Source organism: Sinocyclocheilus anshuiensis, unplaced genomic scaffold, assembly GCF_001515605.1.
Source record: "Sinocyclocheilus anshuiensis isolate Anshui unplaced genomic scaffold, SAMN03320099.WGS_v1.1 scaffold321, whole genome shotgun sequence".
Taxonomy (NCBI): Eukaryota; Metazoa; Chordata; class Actinopteri; order Cypriniformes; family Cyprinidae; genus Sinocyclocheilus; species Sinocyclocheilus anshuiensis.
Window position 1 is genome coordinate 326,176 of NW_015537948.1, and position 18,326 is coordinate 344,501.

Sequence of the window (18,326 nt, forward strand, 5' to 3'; positions counted from 1 at the left end):
TGGTGTATTTTTATCTGAAAGAGAAATTGTATTATTTTTTACAACCTTTTTATTGTATAATACAACGATGTGTATATGTTAGTGTGTGTGGACATCTAGACCATGTTGAACTGAAATCTTTTTAAATATGAGAATAATGTCAGTTATCATTTGAAATATGGCCTAATCCTGTTACAGGCATTTGACCGTTAGCATTGCGGTGAAATCCTCTAGAAGTAATACCAGAGATCCACCTTTTCATTAGCGCCTGTGAATTCCCAATTTCTGTTTATTCTGGTCACCGTGTACCCAGATTAAAATGAGCAAACATATTGCTGTACTCTCTGTTTTTTTATGCTTTTGTTCCTTATGGATAAACGAGGTCTGAACAGGAAACGTGACACAACGACAAGTGTGTTTTTGTACTCTACATCCTCTCAATATATTTGGACAATTTTTGCACAAATACACAAACATTATAATACATGTACAAATGCAACGTCTTGATCTGTTCCACAAGCACTCTTATAAATACTGCCACAAATGAAGAAAAACATTCTGGTTACAGTCATCGGCACTTTAAACAATATGATGAACATATGCAGAAATTCAGTAACCATAAGCTAATCGTTCTGCCATTTGACAACATTGGATAGTTTCATATTTTTCATATACATAGACACCGTTTCTACTTTAAACATCAAGCGATATTTACAGTATCTCATTAGCAAAACTGATATGCAGACAAAAATAGAGATATTGGTATACCAACAAACAACTGCTATATAATACTTTGGAAACAACTTTTTTTTTAATTTTCATGATGTATATGAATACTGGTGCAATTATTCTAAACCAGCTTTTGATTTTCTGTTCATTTTCCTTCCAGTTACTCTTCATACCCGACATAACTATAGTGAAATTTGATAGTATGCATGTAAACACATATTCTAACAGATAACAAAACAAAAACAAAAAAAGAGGATTTAGCAAGATCGCCCTCTTGTGGTGATGATACAATCTAGAGGTCAATGCTTCTAAATTAACAACTTCCTAGAAATTTTTCACAAGGTTTTCGATGCTATAAATAGCATTCCTTCTTATAACAAGCACCTTGTTCCTATAAAAACCACAGTGAGAGAGTTTCACATGTCTGGGCTGCCTAAGCTGCTGACCACAGTATGCTTTTACTATCAGAGCGCATGCTTTATATTTAGACACTTTATCATCTGTACACCAGCCAGGGCAAACAGACCACTGATAGGCCGTCTGGCAGGTATGGGCACTTCTCGTGGAGTCTCACAGTCTATGATGTGTCGCCTCTTCTCTGGGGAAGTGGAACGGGTTAAAGTGAAATGACAAGGCAAGATGAAGTCTGCAGGGCGGGCTGTCGGGGACCGACAGGTTACAGCTCAATCTTACATCCTCTGGATCTCAAAGAGACGCACGTCGGTGTCGTACCAGATGGGAGGATCCACATTACTACAGTGAAAAGACAGAACAATGTTAAACTCGCAAATGTATTTTATTTACCTGGCTGAATTGAGTTAAACATGCCAAAAACATATGCCGGACATATTTTACCCAAAAATCAAAAGGAAAATACAGTGCCTCGCACACCTGAATCATTCATAGGTGCACTGGACAAATGTCAAATATGAATTAGAAAAAAAATCCCACACACTACACAAACTTTAAATTTGATCATACAAATATTTTATAACGCAAAAAAAAAAAAAAAAGTCAAAATATGCAACAACTTATTAAGAGTACTTAAGAGCTATTAATAATGACAAAGGCTCCACCTCCAATTAGGCAGCCTTATATTCTATATCAAAAATACAGAATTTAAAATTTTGTAATAATGCAAGTTTAAGTAGTGTGCAGGATTTATACATTTGTTCCCTCAAAATCCAAAGAAAAAAAAGGTTATTTTTATTTATTATTATTATTTATGCTTATTTTTAGGAGCATTATTTTGGCGTGAAAAAAAATAGAATGAATGTCCTTTTTTCACAATCCAATCAAATGCACATGAATATAAAAATTGTATTCAAAATATCATAGCCTGTTTTACCCCCAACATGTCCAATACAATCCCAACAGATAAAATCAAATCCTGCTCTAAATTATTTCAAGATGAATATTTGGTTTCTGAATAATATGTTAGATTTAAAAACATCTGTCATATTTTTGCTTGAAAGGATAAATGCCCAGAAACACCCACTGAGAAAACCGAGCACAAACTGCAATATCATACTAACCGCAGGTAAATGACTCCCCACATGTACGTGCGAAACCACATGGCAGTTCCTGCATTGGCTTGGTATTTCCTGATGAGAATGGGATGGGGCACAGGCAGCAGACCCACTAGAGTGCCATGCTGAAGAAACTTCAGGATCTCAGATTCATCTGTTAGACCCCTAATTCAAGAACAAAGTACCATTTCACAGCATCAAAACAAACTACACGCATCCATCAATGACTATCTCTCCTCTTACTTGTCAATGCAGATTTTTTCCACTTGTGGCACCAGTACTTGCAACAAGCGCATGATGGTCTGCAGTGGGAGTTTGCTCTTCCAGGACAGCACCTGCAATATGAGTCCAGACAACAGGGGAGAGAGAGAGCTCTCATGGGCTTTATTCATACTTGAAATTGTTAACTTTCGAGTTGTACTAAAAGTCGCAATGAAACTAAAGTACTGACAGATATTTTCTTCTTTATTGTGACGTACATATGAGTTTAATGGATTCTCGACAAAGAAAAAAAATGTCAGGCGGGGACTTGGTTCTAGGAGTCGGATGTTGATTGGATTTGGAGATGGGAGGCAGATGAATTTAAGCTTGCAGGAGCATGGTTTATGGGGACTAAATCACTGGACAAGTCCTGCATGTGTCACCAAAGTTATGATATTTTGATTTAAGGAAATATGAAATAAAAAAAAATAAAAATATATGCATGAATTATTCACATAATATCAATAGCATGCATTTAGAAAATTGAAGTGTATTTTCTTTTCATGGTAACTTTTTTTTTTGCACTGATTTTTTATTTTTTATTTTTTATAAACATTCTTACAAAATAAAAAGATTATTTATAATAAAGACCATATCCTTAATCAATATATTTTCTTTAGACACAAGCCAAAATGTTAATTAATGCCAATCAGTATAATACTTTTTGGGCTTTTTACAACTTAATTTCACCACAAACAAAAGCTAAATTAGCTATAAAATGAAAGTAGAATGTTCACTTAATATTAAATTTAAAACATTTTCTTAGTCAATGTTTTATATTTTTTACTTACTACAGTGGTGTGAAAAAGTGTTGGCCCCCTTCCTGATTTCTTATTTTTTTGCATGTTTGTCACACTTTAATGTTTCAGATCATCAAACAAATTTAAATATTAGTCAAAGATAACACAAGTAAACACAACATGCAGTTTTTAAATGAAGGTTTTTTATTATTAAGGGAAAACAAAATCCAAAACTACATGGCCCTGTGTGAAGAAGTGTTTGCCCCCCTGTTAAAACTGTGGTTTATCACACCTGAGTTCTATTTCTCTAGCCACACCCAGGCCTGATTACTGCCACACCTGTTCGCAATCAAGAAATATCTTAAATAGGACCTGCCTGACAAAGTGAAGTAGACCAAAAGATCCTCAAAAGCTAGACATCATGCCGAGATCCAAAGAAATTCAGAAACAAATGAGAAAGAAAGTAATTGAGATCTAGGTTATAAAAGGTTATAAAGCCATTTCTAAAGCTTTGGGACTCCAGCGAACCACAGTGAGAGCCATTATTCACAAATGGCAAAAACATGCAACAGTGGAGAACCTTCCCAGGAGTGGCCTATCGCAAGTTATCGCAAATGCTTGATTGCAGTTGTTGCTGCTAAGGGTGGCCCAACCAGTTATTAGGTTTAGGGGGCAAACACTTTTTCACACAGGGCCATGTAGTTTTGGATTTTGTTTTCCCTTAATAATAAAAACCTTCATTTAAAAACTGCATGTTGTGTTCACTTGTGTTATCTTTTACTAATATTTAAATTTGTTTGATGATCTGAAACATTAGTGAGACAAACATGCAAAAAAATAAGAAATCAGGAAGGGGGCCAACACTTTTTCACACCACTGTATATATAAAATACAAGTTCAAAAGACTTTAATGTTTATTGACATCTTTTCAAAATAATCATCATATTTCTGTTATTTCTTTTTCTCTTTATCAGAAAGAAAAAAATCAATACTACTCAACAGAAATGCTAAAATCTATGCTATAATCTACTGAGAGTAAGTTTGATTCCTCTTTCAAGAGGTGGGCACATGCATCATAAACTCACATCATAGAAGTCAGTTAATTCTCAGACTCTTTCACCTAGATATCATACTATAGAGACTATGTCTGTTCCCCGAACTAGCAAATACAAAAACCATCTAAACAAAGTTAAGGCTAACAACTTAATTGATGTTCAACAAATAAAAAAACAGATATAATACAGATAAACAAATTATAAAGTTTGGATAATGAATAATAGATCCCTTTCTACAAAAGCACTTTTTGTAAATGATAAGATCATAATTTAGATGTGCTCTATTTGACAGAAACCTGGCTAAAACCAGATGATTATATTACTTTAAATGAGTCTACCCCCCAAGATTACTGTTATAAAAATGAGCCGCGTCCAAAAGGTAAAGGGGGAGGTGTTACTACAGTTTATAGTGATATTTTCAGTATTTCTCAGAGGTCTGGTTTCAATTATAGTTTTAATATCCATTTTAATATCCATGTTGATAATGAAAAAGATGCATTGGGATCAGCATTTATAGACATTCTGAACTCCATTGGGGTTAGACAACACATGTCAGCGCCTACTCATTGTCATAATAATACTTTAGATTTAATACTGTCACATGGAATTGATGTTGATGGAATTGAAATTCTGCAGCAGAGTGATGATATCTCGGATCATTATCTAGTCTCGTGTATACTCCATATAGCTAAAGCTGCAAATTCAGCTCAATTGTCTCAATTCCTCAGCATATCCAATAGCTCAGAAAAACTTGATGGTGTAACAGAAACTACTGACTCTCTCTTTTCTAGCACTTTACATACGGTTGCTCCTTTACGCTTAAAGAAGATTAAGGAAAACAGTCTGACACTGTGGTATAATGAGCACACTCGCACCCTAAAGAGAGCAGCCCGGAAAATGGAGCGCAGCTGAAAGAAAACAAAATTAGAGGTATTTCATACTGCATGGAGGGAAAGGACTTCAACATACAGAAAAGCCTTAAAAAACTGCTAGATCTGCTTACTTTTCATCTCTTTTAGAAGAACACAATCACAACCCCAGGTTTTATTCAATACAGTGGCTAAATTAACAAAAAATAAAGCATCAGCAGGCACAGACATTTCCCAACAGCATTGCAATAATGACTTTATGAACTTCTTTATTTCCAAGATCGATACTATTAGAGATAAAATTATAACCATGCAGCTGTCAGCGACAGTATTGCATCAGATGCACTGTAGATCCCCTGAGGAACAATTCCACTCATTCTCTGCTATAGGACAGGAAGAATTATATAAACTTGTTAAATCATCTAAACCAACAACATGCATGTCAGATCCTATACCATCTAAGCTACTAAAAGAGGTACTTCCAGAAGTCATAGGTCCTCTTCTGAATATCATTAATTCATCATTGTCATTAGGATATGTCCCCAAAACCTTCAAACTGGCTGTTATTAAGTCTCATTAAAAAAGCAACAAAGAAAAATCACTTTTGTAGCTTTAACACAGATTTATTAGATTTAATTTATAGTGAAAACTATATATATATATATATATATATATATATATATAGCAATGTGAGTTTTTTCCAATATCGTTCAGCCCTAACACACACATTTTGAAAGGCTTTCTGTTTCAGTAATAGTCTGAAGCCTGAAATTAGTGGTCGTTTTAAAGGTCGTTGTGAAGTCTGTTTAGGCCTGTCTAATGCAATGCTCTGGCTGACCAGGTTTTGGCACTTTTCCACTGCATGGTACGGCACGGTACGGCTCGGGCCGGCTCCGCGAGGTCTGTTATTTATCTATGCTTGTAATTTGTTTATTTCCTATGCTGATTTACTCGCCTACAAAATCACCCCACTCATTGATTATTTTCATCCAAATAGAGCTATTGAAGTCATCTGATTTTTTTTCATATCGCAATATATAATCGTAGGAAAAAAAAAAACTATCGCAATATGAGTTTTTTCCAATATCGTGCAGCCCTACTCCCTTTTCTGTCAAAGATACTAGAAAAGATAGTCTCTTCAAAACTACGTTCTTTCTTAGAAAAAAATGGTATCTGTGAGGATTTCCAGTCAGGATTTAGTCTGTATCATAGTACATTAGTGCTACTGGATCTTAGAGCTGTGTTCGACACTATCGACCACAACACTTTTGAATAGACTAGAAAATTATGTTGGCATTAGTGGAACTGCATTGGCATGGTGTAAATCTTACTTATCTGATTGTCATCAACTTGTAGCACTGAATGAAGTAGTATCATATTATTCTCAAGTGCAGTATGGAGTACCACAAGGATCAGTAATAGGAATGTTGCTTTTCACAAGGTTAGATTATTGTAATGCTTTATTGGGTGGTTGCTCTGCGTGCTTAATAAACAAACTCCAGCTGGTCCAAAATGCAGCAGCTAGAGTTCTTACTATAACAAGGAAGTATGACCATTTTAGCCTGGTTCTGTCAACTCTGCACTGGCTCCCTATTGAACTACGAATACATTTTAAAATCTTGCTAATTACTTATAAAGCCCTGAATGGTTTAGCTCCACAGTACTTGAGCGAGCTCAGATTGCATTTTTCATCCGCTGCAATCCCAAAACTCTGGCCATTTGATAATAACAACTTTTCCTCTTTAGCACCCAAACTCTGGAACAATCTACCTAGCATTGTTCGGGAGGCAGACACACTCTGTCAGTTTAAAATCTAGACCCATCTCTTTAACCTGGCATACACATAACACACGATCACTTTTCTCGACAACCATCGGCACAAGACCACGAGAACAAGACGGATCATCTGCTCAATCTGACGTGCGTTGCAGCCTGGAATTAAACCATGCCATGCTGGTTTCGTCTGGCCAGAGGAGAACTGGCCCCCCGACTGAGCCTGGTTTCTCCCAAGGTTTTTTTCACCATTTCTGTCACCGATGGAGTTTTGGTTTCTTGCCATTGTCGCCTTTGGCTTGCTTAGTTGAGGACGCTTAATTTCTGGCAACATTGTTGACTTGACTGCACAGACACTATTGGAAGAGAACTGAACTGAGCTGGATGATGACATCACTTAATGAACAATGAACTGACTTTAACTGATAAACTGACTGTTTTCTATTGTCCTCTTGCATTATCAGCACACGTTTTTCCTGTTTAACACTGTAAAGCTGCTTTGACACAATCTGTATTGTATAAAGAGCTATATAAATAAAGGTGACTTGACTTGACTTGACTTGAATAAAAGAGGTTATGCGCTCATTGCATGTTGTATTTGCCCAATCTATGTTATTAACATGTTAAGTTTAAGGGTTTACAAATGTAGAGTGTGAAATTTCAAATCCCGACCCAGGAGCCAGAGTAAAGTATGAATTCTTTAAAACATGGAATAAGATAAACACATTATATTATAGGACTAAGATTACCCAAAAAGGAAAATTCTGTCATTATTTACTCACCCTCATGTTGTTTCAAGCCTGTATGCTCTTATTTTTTTCCATGGAAAACAAAGCGAGAAAATTTGAAGAATCTTTATTTAGCCACGTCTGTGTTCCTTTTGTGTTCCATGGAACATAAGAGGTTCGGAATGACGTGAGGGAAAGTAAATAATGACCATTTTCATTTATGGGTAAATAGTTTCTTTAACTCAAGGGTTAAAAAGGACCTTTGTAGGACACTGATAAGAAAGGCTGTGATGACGAAGGTCTTCTTACCCAGTCTGGCTTAGGATTCCAGTGGCTGATGACAGATGATGATGAGCTGGACAGACGTCTCCTTGCCATCTCTGCCTCAGTGTAGAAGACATCCTGGAAAGAAGCATTACTGTTATCACCTTCATTTGAAGAGCAAGTCATGGATGTGATTGTGTGTCTGCTCCACTAACCTCATTGTCTCTTCCTGAGATGGACTCTGTGTCACTGGTTCCAGCTGCAGCACTGTGTTCAGGAGTTTGTGGGGATTCTGTCTGTGGCACAGCTACCATAGTACCGTCTTCTGAAACCTGGGACTTCTCCGTCAGTTTATCAATGCCTAAAGAGAGTTAGTCTGTCTTTCAAAGCAACTCACACAAAGTGCCACTGTCTCATATTAACTGGTTAACACCAATGAGCAAAGCTACCTGGCATGGCCACCAGACTGGCCTTCAGAGTGCCGGGTTCAGCCGGCACAGCTGGCTGTGAGCCCTCCATGGACACAGTCTCCTGCGAGCTGGTGCGAGAAATAGCGTCTGGAGATTTCCTCTTCCTCTGCAAGGCCTTCTGAATGGTGGTGGGGTCGGAGGGCAGGTTGGCCAGCTGATGGAAGACATTGCGCTTCCGAATGATGGCGTACACCAAATTACAGTTACCTGATCAAAACATTATCAGAGTTGGGGGTCAGGGGAGGAAATTAACGGAGACCTGAGGCAAGAATTCCACCAAAGTGGACCAAAATGCCCCACAAATTCAAGATAAGGGAGCTAAAATTTCCCCTGCACCACTAAACTAAATCTATTTTGACTGTTTTGATTTAAGTTCCAAGCTGGTGGAGTGACCTGCCTTAACTCAACCTGAGCAGCTGAGTCTTAAGCCATTTTCAAGAAATGACTAAAGATACATCTTTTTCGTAAATATTTGACCTATTAATACTAGCACTTTTCATTCTAATTCTATTCTATTTATAAAAATAAAAAAAATTAAAATTTTGAACTCTCACAAATTCTAACATCATAAACATTAATGTGCAGATACAATGTAAATAAGAGATTTAGTTTGCAGTTGGGTTTTTAGCAAGAGTGCATAACTCGCGCTAGACTGAAGTCAGCGATGGGGAATGTTCTTTGCTTGCTTACTGTAGATAATTTATTCCATAATTTATTAATAACTGTCATTTATATACATACATTATGCAATCGTTTTGTAAATAATTGCATGGCACCTTTGAGTGGCATTAAACTGTATTAACAACATAAATGCCGAACAACATACAGGTATGCAGCTTCTTTTCCACCTCTGTAGCACAAGGACAGGTTTTGTTGGTATTGATAACATTTTATTGGTATCAGTCTATAGTATTCTGATTTAACTGACTGAATTAATTGGCTAATTTTAAGTATTTGACATAAAAGACAACTCCGATACATTTAATAAAGCAATTATAAAAACTGCCCTTATGAAAAAAAAAATTCAAAAAATGCAAATAGTCAAATACTTGTCACATGTAAAAAGAGTTTCAATCGGTAATTTGCACCAAGTACCACATGGACATGGAGTTGGCAGAATAGCAACAGAGTGTCTAAAAGGCTCCTTCAAAATTAGAATTTACCTGGCAAAGATTAACGCGATTGTCGATCTTACCATCAAACTGGTACTGAATGATATTATTGAAGGCCTCCAGCAAGAAGAAGACCAGGTGGTGATTCTGAGGTGCAGAAAACAGGAACCAGGTGGTGGAGAATGCCTCCAGGAGATGCAGGAGCTTGTTGGCCGCAACCATGGAAAGACTCTTCAGGTAGGGAGACACTAAACAGGGACAAGGTATTATGTGACGCAAAGAACACGTTTGACTGTCACTCACCAAAACTACACAGACGAAACATTCTGGAGATTTTTATTTATTTATTTTGTTTTACAGTAAGCATTCATTCTACATTAATCTGACCATTCCGTTTTAAATAAAGCCCTTTCTGATCTCAGGAAACCAACTGGACTTGTTCTCTTTGATGAAAATGGCCTCACCCTAAGTGGAATAATTCATTCAGTCTCTTACCACATGAAAGAAATAAAGTGTCACCTCTAGTTTTTTTTCTGGCATAACAACAGATTAAAATCTGAATCCAAGTAAAGCCCTGTGCAAACCTTAATACTCACCATTCACCACAATAGTGAGCAGGCAGTCATAGAGAGGCTGTATACGCTGATGGCCACTGGTTATTATCTTGTGGAAAACCTTCAGACATGACCAGTTTTTAGAGATTTCAAAACATCTTATATGTTTTTATAGTCCAACCAGACACAAAAATAACTTTTATGTGAATTGCAAAACTGAAGCAGGCAAGCGTCTCACCACGATGAGCAGGTCGGCATGTGTGCCCGTGAACACAGGGATGTCCATAGGGACATGAAGCGAGTACGGCTTGTTCAGACGCACACCGAAGTTCCTCTCTCCACTCAGCAGCAGCAGAATGAAGACGCTGATGTGCATGAGACCGACCCGTGCTGAAGTTCAACATTCAGAATAACAGCATCACAGAAGCCATTTAATAGAGATCTTACAAGGTACAGTAAGTAACAAAAACAGGCTGTTCCTAGGGTCAGTGAGACAAAAAACTAAATAGTTCATTTTTGATGTAGGAAACCGTTATCGGTGGACTTCAGGGAGAAAAAATTATAAAGGGATAGATCACCCAAAAATGAAATTTCTGTCATCATTTACTCCCCCTCATGTTGTTTGAAACCTGTAAGACTTCAGTTAATCTTTGAAATATAAATTAAATTAATTAATATACTTTTTTTTTTTTTTATGAAACCTGAGAGATTTCTATCCACCCACTGGAAGTCCATACTGCCAAAATGTTGACACTTCAAAATATTCACTAAGACAATGCAAAATTAATTCATATGAATAGAGTGGTTTATTCCAAGTCTTCTGAAGAGGCATGACTGCTTTTATATGATGAACAGATTTAATTGAACCTTTTATTCATACATAAAATGTGACCCTGGACCACAAAACCAGTCTTAAGTCGCTGGGGTATATTTGTAGCAATAGCCAAAAATACATTGTATGGGTCAAAATTATTGTTTTTTCTTTTATGCCAAAAATCATTAGGATATTAAGTTTTCAGATGATGTATAAATCTCAATTTCGAAAAATTGACCCTTATCTATCTTGGTTTTGTGGTCCAGGGTCGCAGATGTGAATAAATTAAAGCAATAAGCCCCAAGAAGCCGTGGTTTAAAGTGAATTTATAACAGCTACGGGGCGTTGTTAGGTAAAACCCCCTTAGCTGTTATAAAATCACTGTAAACCACAGCTTCACGGGGCTTATTGCTTTTATAAAGCGGTTATTCCAAGCAAGTAGTAAAAAGTGAATTTATAACAGCTACGGGGCGTTGTTAGGTAAAACCCCCTTAGCTGTTATAAAATCACTGTAAACCACAGCTTCACGGGGCTTATTGCTTTTATAAAGCGGTTATTCCATATATGTAGTAAGGTTTCACAAAATAAAACAGAACAAATAAAGTGTAATGATATAAATAAAAACATTATTGTTCCACCAAACAATGTAGTTCCTCAGAATCAGTTGTGGTTGCAACAAAGTGGTTGCCGAGCAACACACAAACATAAACAAAGGTGTATGTTTGTAGAGTAATTTACAACAGCTTAGAACGTGGCTCAGCCAATCAGAATCAAGGACCGTCCGGAACTATCCGTTTTATAAATATAAATAAATATGGTAAATGGAAGCTCAAATGTGGTTTGATCTCACATGTCACTCAAGCACATGTGAGCTTTCGCAAGAACAAATGAAGTTTCTTCTTGTGTGGTTGATCTTCCATTTACCATAATTGATGTGCTCTATGAATGTGCGTTGATCAATATTTATACAAAATCTGTATAAAGCAATCGTGTCTCTTTAGAAGACTTAAATCGTGGGATTCTTCTACAGTGTCAATTTATATATTTTGGTTGCATATACCTCAAATGGATATGGCAAAAATGGCAAAAAGTTTGAGAAAATATAAAAAATACCTTCATATGTTTTCTGAAGATGAATGGAAGTAGACATGCGGATGAGTATATGATGACCGAATTTTCATTTTCGGATGAACTATCCCTTTAAAATCTTCCTTTCAGCACACTTACATTGGTCAGCTCGGGCATCATTCAGGTAATACAGAATAGGCACTAATATGTCCAACACATCACTGCTCTTCAGCACAAAGAACAGGAATTTCTGCAACAGTAAAGACGGGAATTACGTGCGAATTATTCATTATTTGGAGATGACTGTATTTAAGCGCCTAATCTCTTACTTTGTTGAAGTCACAGAGTTTCCAGAAAAGGACAAGCAGTTCCTGGTGAAACTGGATCTTTTTGGTTGAGTTGGGCAGGTATGTTTGAGTGAGTGGGTTGGTCAGCAGGCGCGCCAAACCTTTCAGCACAAAGTCGTAATCCTGCAGACACAAGGAAAACAGCTCAAACATAAGGAGAACAATGCAGTTCCTTTGTATTTTCTTGACATATACTAAGATGAAGGCTCTCCGTACCTCCTCCCTGTGAATTCTGGACAGGTAATTCACAAACAGGTTAGTTGGACCAATAGACTACGAATAAAAAGAAAAAGAGAAGTTATAGTTCACACAGTGACCATTAGACTATTATTATTCATTCTGTCTTTCCCGATTGTATCCAGATCCTTTGCCTTTTATTGACCTTTACTCCATGTGAGTGGATGTTGTGTACATTATGGGGTGTGGTGTGCTTACATCCTGGTCTACCACGCTGGAGGGGGAGGGTGGGCGGTACGGATGTCCGCCCTCGTGCTCCAGGGTCACTATGAGGATTTGCACGGCCTGCTCCACCAGCTGCTCACGGTAGTCAGAGAAGAGCAGGTGGTTGTAGGGGATCCCGTAACCCACCGGGTCATACGCGCACACCACGTTCAGCAGGGAGGTGAAGAGAGGCAGAGCGTGTCTGAAACAAGCAGAGGCTGTCAATGTTTACAACACTTTTCCATTGACATTTATATAAGACAATGCGAGTGGTGTTTGCCGGTACGAAACTCAGGACTGCATGACGATAGTACATTTACTAGGGAATTCTGGATTGATGCCAGGATGTTGTTAGTTAGATGCTAGGGTGTTCACTTAAAAAAAAAAACTGATTGTCCAGTACAAATATCTAAACATTCTTTAATCAAGATACATTTATTTTAAAAAGAGCAAAATGACAAAACATTAAGTTAATATTGTTTTTTCTTAAAAACAATACAAACTATCTGCCAAAGGAGTAAGAAATCTTGTGACAGTTAAGTTTATTTATTACCCCTATTTTGTCTTGTTTTAAACAAAAACTTTTAATTTAGATATATTTTTTAATCATATATGATTTTTTAAAAGTTTTGTGTCATCATGCAAATGTTGTGTTCCTACTTCCTACATGCCTATGAATTAGAAAGTAAAATTAATTTTAAGACCCTTTAGTTGAAATCTTAGTAATGACATACGTTCATATGCATGTTATCATTTGAATTAAAAGGTGGAATTCTAGGGAATAAAACATATATAATGGTAACACACACACAAAAAAAAATTACTTAGTATTTTTGTCTCGTTTTACATTACAAATATCCAAACATTCTTAAATCTAAGATACATATACTTGAGAAGCAAAATGACTGAAGATATACATCTTGTTTTCTGAGGGAAAAAACAGTTTCAAAGTTAAGTGAGTTTTTTATTAAAATGAGAAGAAAAAAATCTGCCAATGGGGCAAGAAAAATAATCTTGTTTTTCCCTTTGAATTAAGATTTTTTTTTCTTACCCCATTGGCAGATTTTTTTTTTCTTGTTTTAAGCAAAAACTAACAAAACTGTGTAGGTTTGCATTCTAAAAAATATATAAAAATTAAGTAAGTTTTTGTTTAAAACAAAACAAAATACATATTAATGGATTAAGAAAAATATTCTTATTTCCCTTTGAATTAAGTTTACATCAACTTGTTTTGTTTTTTTAAGCATCACATTTTTATCATTTTTTCGGGATACAAGTCCCGATATCTTAAGTCATTTTCCTTCTTAAGTCAAGTCACCTTTATTTATATAGCGCTTTATACAATACAGATTGTGTCAAAGCAGCTTTACGGTATTAAAGAGATAGTTTTCAAAAATGAAAATTACTTCAATTAAAAATTACTCACTCTCAAGCCATCCTAGGTGTATATGACTTCTTTCAGACAAACCCAGTCAGAGTTATATTTAAAAATGTCTTGGCTGTTCCAAGCTTTATAATGGCAGTGAATGGGTGTTATTTTTCAATAGTCCAAAAGACCCATTCACTGCCATTATAAAGCTTGGAAGAGCCAGGACATTTTTAAATATAACTCTGATTGTATTCGTCTGAAAGAAGAAAGTCATATACACCTAGGATGGCTTGAGGGTGAGTAAATCATGGGGTAATTTTCATTTTTGGGTGAACTATAACTTTAAACAGGAAAATAGTGTGTCGATAATGCAAGAGGACAATAGAAAACCCTCAATTTTTCAGTTAAAGTCAGTTCATCATTGATTCAGTGATGTCATCACCCAGCTCAGTTCAGTTCAAATAGTATCTGTGCAATCGGGTTGACAATATTGCCAGAAATTAAGAATCCCCAAAGGCCAAAGGTGACAGCGGCAAGGAACCAAAACTCCATCGGTGACAGAAATGGAGGGAAAAAACTCGGGAGTAAGTAAAGTTAATTAAGTAAATGTATCCTGATTTAAGAATGCACTGGAAAGCAATGCAAAAATACTTATGAATACTTATTTAACATATTGTTACTAATGTGTTCTGTGCTGCTACGCGGTTGCTAGGATGTGCTGGCTGTGTGCTAGATGGTTTCCTCCAGGCCCAAATCAAAAGAGGCCACACTGAAGTTTACACACTAGCGTTTAATACTCAGGATTAGAGGCTCAACTTAGCAAACACCGCTAGTAAGTCTCTGGGTGTTTAATTGGGGAGTGTTGTGTGTTGTGTTGTGCATTCGTCTTTTGCGTGTCATAAAGAGACGGACCTGTTTTCAGTGGAACAGAAGAAGGTGACCCAGGGGTTGAGAATACTGTTATCTGATGTTGGCGGCAGGTACATGGCCTCTGAGAAACAGGCAAGCAGTAACCTCAGCAGCTCAGTCCTATAAACACACCACATACAGAGAAGTGAAACATGCACCACTGCACGGTAAACAATCGGATCTTTAAATAACTGATCTGAATCTCGGTTGGGGTGGAAAAACAGGTGCGGGCTTTTTAAGTGAGTGTGGCCATTTAAGTGAATTAGTGCTCTGCATTTAACCCATCCAAAGTGCACACACACAGCAGTGAACACACACACACCATGAACACACACCCGGAGCAGTGGGCAGCCATTTATGCTGCGGCGCCCGGGGAGCAGTTGGGGGTTTGGTGCCTTGCTCAAGGGCACCTCAGTCGTGGTATTGAAGGTGGGAGAGAGCGCTGTACATTCACTCCCCCCACCTACAATCCCTGCCGGTACGAGACTCGAACCCGCAACCTTTGGGTTACGAGTCCGACTCTCTAACCATTAGGCCACGACTTCCCCCTTTCTTGTGTCTTGTGTGCTTACTGATTAAAAGGTCACCATGGAAACTCAAATAAACACACGTGGCTGTGGGAATGTCACTCTCACCTGTTGATATCATGGATGAAGTTGAGTGGGGGGGACTGAGCGAAACCCACTCCAGCCTCCCAGATATATTCACAGCTGTCCAGTGACCTCATGTCCTCAACCGAGTCCTGTACATAAGAAACAGAAACTCAACCTGAGACTGAATTTACTGAAAACTGCACACAAACAGACTATGGGACAAATTAACTAAGAGCATTTCATTACATTATTGACATATTGTCAATCATTAATAAAGCTGTTAACCTGTTACCGTTTGAGGTTGAGTAACACTGATACATTTATTTTATACAATTAATACAAATGCTTAATTTGATAATTCAGCCATTTCATTCTATTTGGTGTGATTTCTAAAGACTGGTCACAATAAGAGCATCGCCACACAACAATCCCATAGCCAGTAAGTGAGAAAGACTAAATAATTGATAAAGACCAGAGCAAAATCAGAGAAATATGTAGGCCTAAATGTAAGATTTACGTATTTAAATTGTATATCCATTTGGATTACACAGATTTAACATAAATTAACTTAATGTGATGCATATTTCTCAGTCATAAATGAAAAAGGTAAGACACACTTAAAAAAACATAGCATAGTTTATTAACAACTATTTGCATGTATTTTTTTGCAATTTACTACTCCTATTTTTACGACACATTTATTCAAATTGTTTTAACAGTTATTCAAAATTTTTAAATCAGCACAAATCTGCTCATTGTGAAAACAACTAAATTTATTGAGTTAAAAATATGGCTAGCTGTGGAACAAGCAATATTCAATTAGTTAAAATATATGAGATTTAAACAAATGGGATTTATTGAGGTCAAATATGTAAACCTTGTTACTGGTTATTTAAACCACACTCAGGTTATTAGTACTGTTACAGAAGTCTCGTTTCTATTTACATTTACATTTAATCATTTGGCAGACACTTTTATCCAAAGCAATAGAAAAATAACAGAGAGTGCTAGTGTTAGAGGGTCAAGTGTCTTTAGCAGTTTCTTAAGTATAAGTCTCTTAACCAGTTTTTAAGTTTATTAGTTTATGTTTAACCTGTGTAAAAATAGACAGAAATATTATATGCAATTCAAATACATAATCTTAAATTTAGGCCTAATATGTGTATATATATATATATATATATATTACTCATTTACTATATTTCACCCAACCATAGACTTAAACCAACAGATACTACAAGTGCCTACACACTTTTAGTGCTTAATCCTTAAAAAAGTGGATATTTATGGAATAATACAGTTTTAACAGGGTGCCTTAAAAAAAACATTTTATTAATGTATAGGTTCCTTTTTTAAAGCCTTGCTTTAACAATACCATCAAGGTTTCACTCTTTAAAAATGTAACTTGTACAGATGTTGGACTACAAAATCTAATGTATCCTTCTGTTCCTATCCATTTTGACAGACAGTAGTGAACTCACAGGTCTTCCTTTCTTGTGGCTCTGAACAGTGAAGTCTGGACAGAAGAGCAAGTCAGCCAAAGCCAATAAGAGAGACTCCGCCAGAGGACGGGCACCTTCATCTTCATCCTCCATATCATCCATCTACGCAGAGACAAGCGCAAAAAAATCACTAAAAATCAAAATGCTACTTCAACTGACTTACTTTACTTTTTTTTTTTTTTTTAATTATTATGTATTGTTTTTTACCTATAGTATATATTTTATTTGATTATAGCTATTATTTGATGATAATATTTAAAATCTGACTATGTAGGAAGGGTTAGAATTAATTTGTAGAAATTTGGATTTCTCTTAGAGCAAATAACCAACCACAACTAGGACATAATGCATGATAAAACTGAACAAATGTGCTTGTGTGAATATATCATCTTTGAGGTGAGGGACATTAATTTGAGTGCATTTCATAATCCTACACTGCTATTTTTGAATGCACTTAAAGGGTTAGTTCACCCAAAAATGAAAATTCTGTGATTAATTACTCCCCCTCGTGTTGTTCGAAACCCGTAAGACCTTCGTTCATCTTCGGAACACAATTTAAGATATTTTTGATGAAATATGAGGGCTCTCTGACCCTCCCATAGACAGCAAGGTAACTACCACGTTCAAGGTCCAGAAAAGTACCAAAATGATCGACAAAGTAGTCCGTGTAACATCAGTGGTTCAACTGTAAAGTTACGAAGCTACGAGAATACTTTTTTGCGCAAAGAAAACAAAAATAACGACATTATTCCACATTTTCGTCTCTACTGCGTCACTTGTGGACGTGCGTTCACAACAGTATGTGGCAGTGCTGACCCAGATCCGGCGTAATGACGTCATCACGCCAGATCTGGGTCAGCGCCAGTGTTGCCAAGTCCGCGGTTTTCCCGCGGAATTGGGCTACTTTATCACAGTTGCCGCGGGTTCTTTTTCATGTCCGCGGGTTGAAGCGACTCCAATAACATTGATATTTATCCCCTGGAATGCGAATTTTAGCAGGGGAACCCCACCAAAAAAGTGTATTTTCCCCCCTGGAACGCGATTTTTAACTGGGGACCGCCTCGAAACACGATTGGGCTAGTTTTGGGCTAGTTTTGAGTAGCGATTGGGCTGGTTTTCTTGTGAAAACCTGGCAACCCTGTGGACGAGTCAACTTTTATAAAGAATATCTCTTTGGGTTTGAGACTTTAGTCTTTGCAACTTTAGGGATCTTATCTATT

The 18,326-nt window shown here is 36.8% G+C and overlaps 1 protein-coding gene across 3 annotated transcripts in view; it reads right to left on the reverse strand.

Annotated features, from left to right (window-relative positions):
- Nucleotides 1-793: 793 nt before the first annotated feature.
- The window catches only part of LOC107664351 (protein HID1-like), a 26,382-nt gene continuing 8,849 nt past the window's right edge, over nucleotides 794-18,326 (reverse strand). For all 3 annotated transcript variants that reach the window (XM_016454905.1, XM_016454897.1, XM_016454913.1), the window contains 16 exons: nucleotides 17,086-17,208; nucleotides 15,647-15,753; nucleotides 15,015-15,131; nucleotides 12,728-12,935; nucleotides 12,509-12,565; nucleotides 12,275-12,415; nucleotides 12,105-12,195; nucleotides 10,302-10,453; nucleotides 10,106-10,184; nucleotides 9,593-9,757; nucleotides 8,377-8,604; nucleotides 8,143-8,288; nucleotides 7,973-8,065; nucleotides 2,481-2,572; nucleotides 2,244-2,402; nucleotides 794-1,461 (listed from right to left, as the gene is read on the reverse strand). In XM_016454905.1, the coding sequence (XP_016310391.1) occupies nucleotides 1,398-1,461; nucleotides 2,244-2,402; nucleotides 2,481-2,572; nucleotides 7,973-8,065; nucleotides 8,143-8,288; nucleotides 8,377-8,604; nucleotides 9,593-9,757; nucleotides 10,106-10,184; nucleotides 10,302-10,453; nucleotides 12,105-12,195; nucleotides 12,275-12,415; nucleotides 12,509-12,565; nucleotides 12,728-12,935; nucleotides 15,015-15,131; nucleotides 15,647-15,753; nucleotides 17,086-17,208 (2,022 nt within the window). In that variant the 3' untranslated portion in view covers nucleotides 794-1,397. The remainder of the gene's footprint in view (nucleotides 1,462-2,243; nucleotides 2,403-2,480; nucleotides 2,573-7,972; nucleotides 8,066-8,142; nucleotides 8,289-8,376; nucleotides 8,605-9,592; nucleotides 9,758-10,105; nucleotides 10,185-10,301; nucleotides 10,454-12,104; nucleotides 12,196-12,274; nucleotides 12,416-12,508; nucleotides 12,566-12,727; nucleotides 12,936-15,014; nucleotides 15,132-15,646; nucleotides 15,754-17,085; nucleotides 17,209-18,326) is intronic.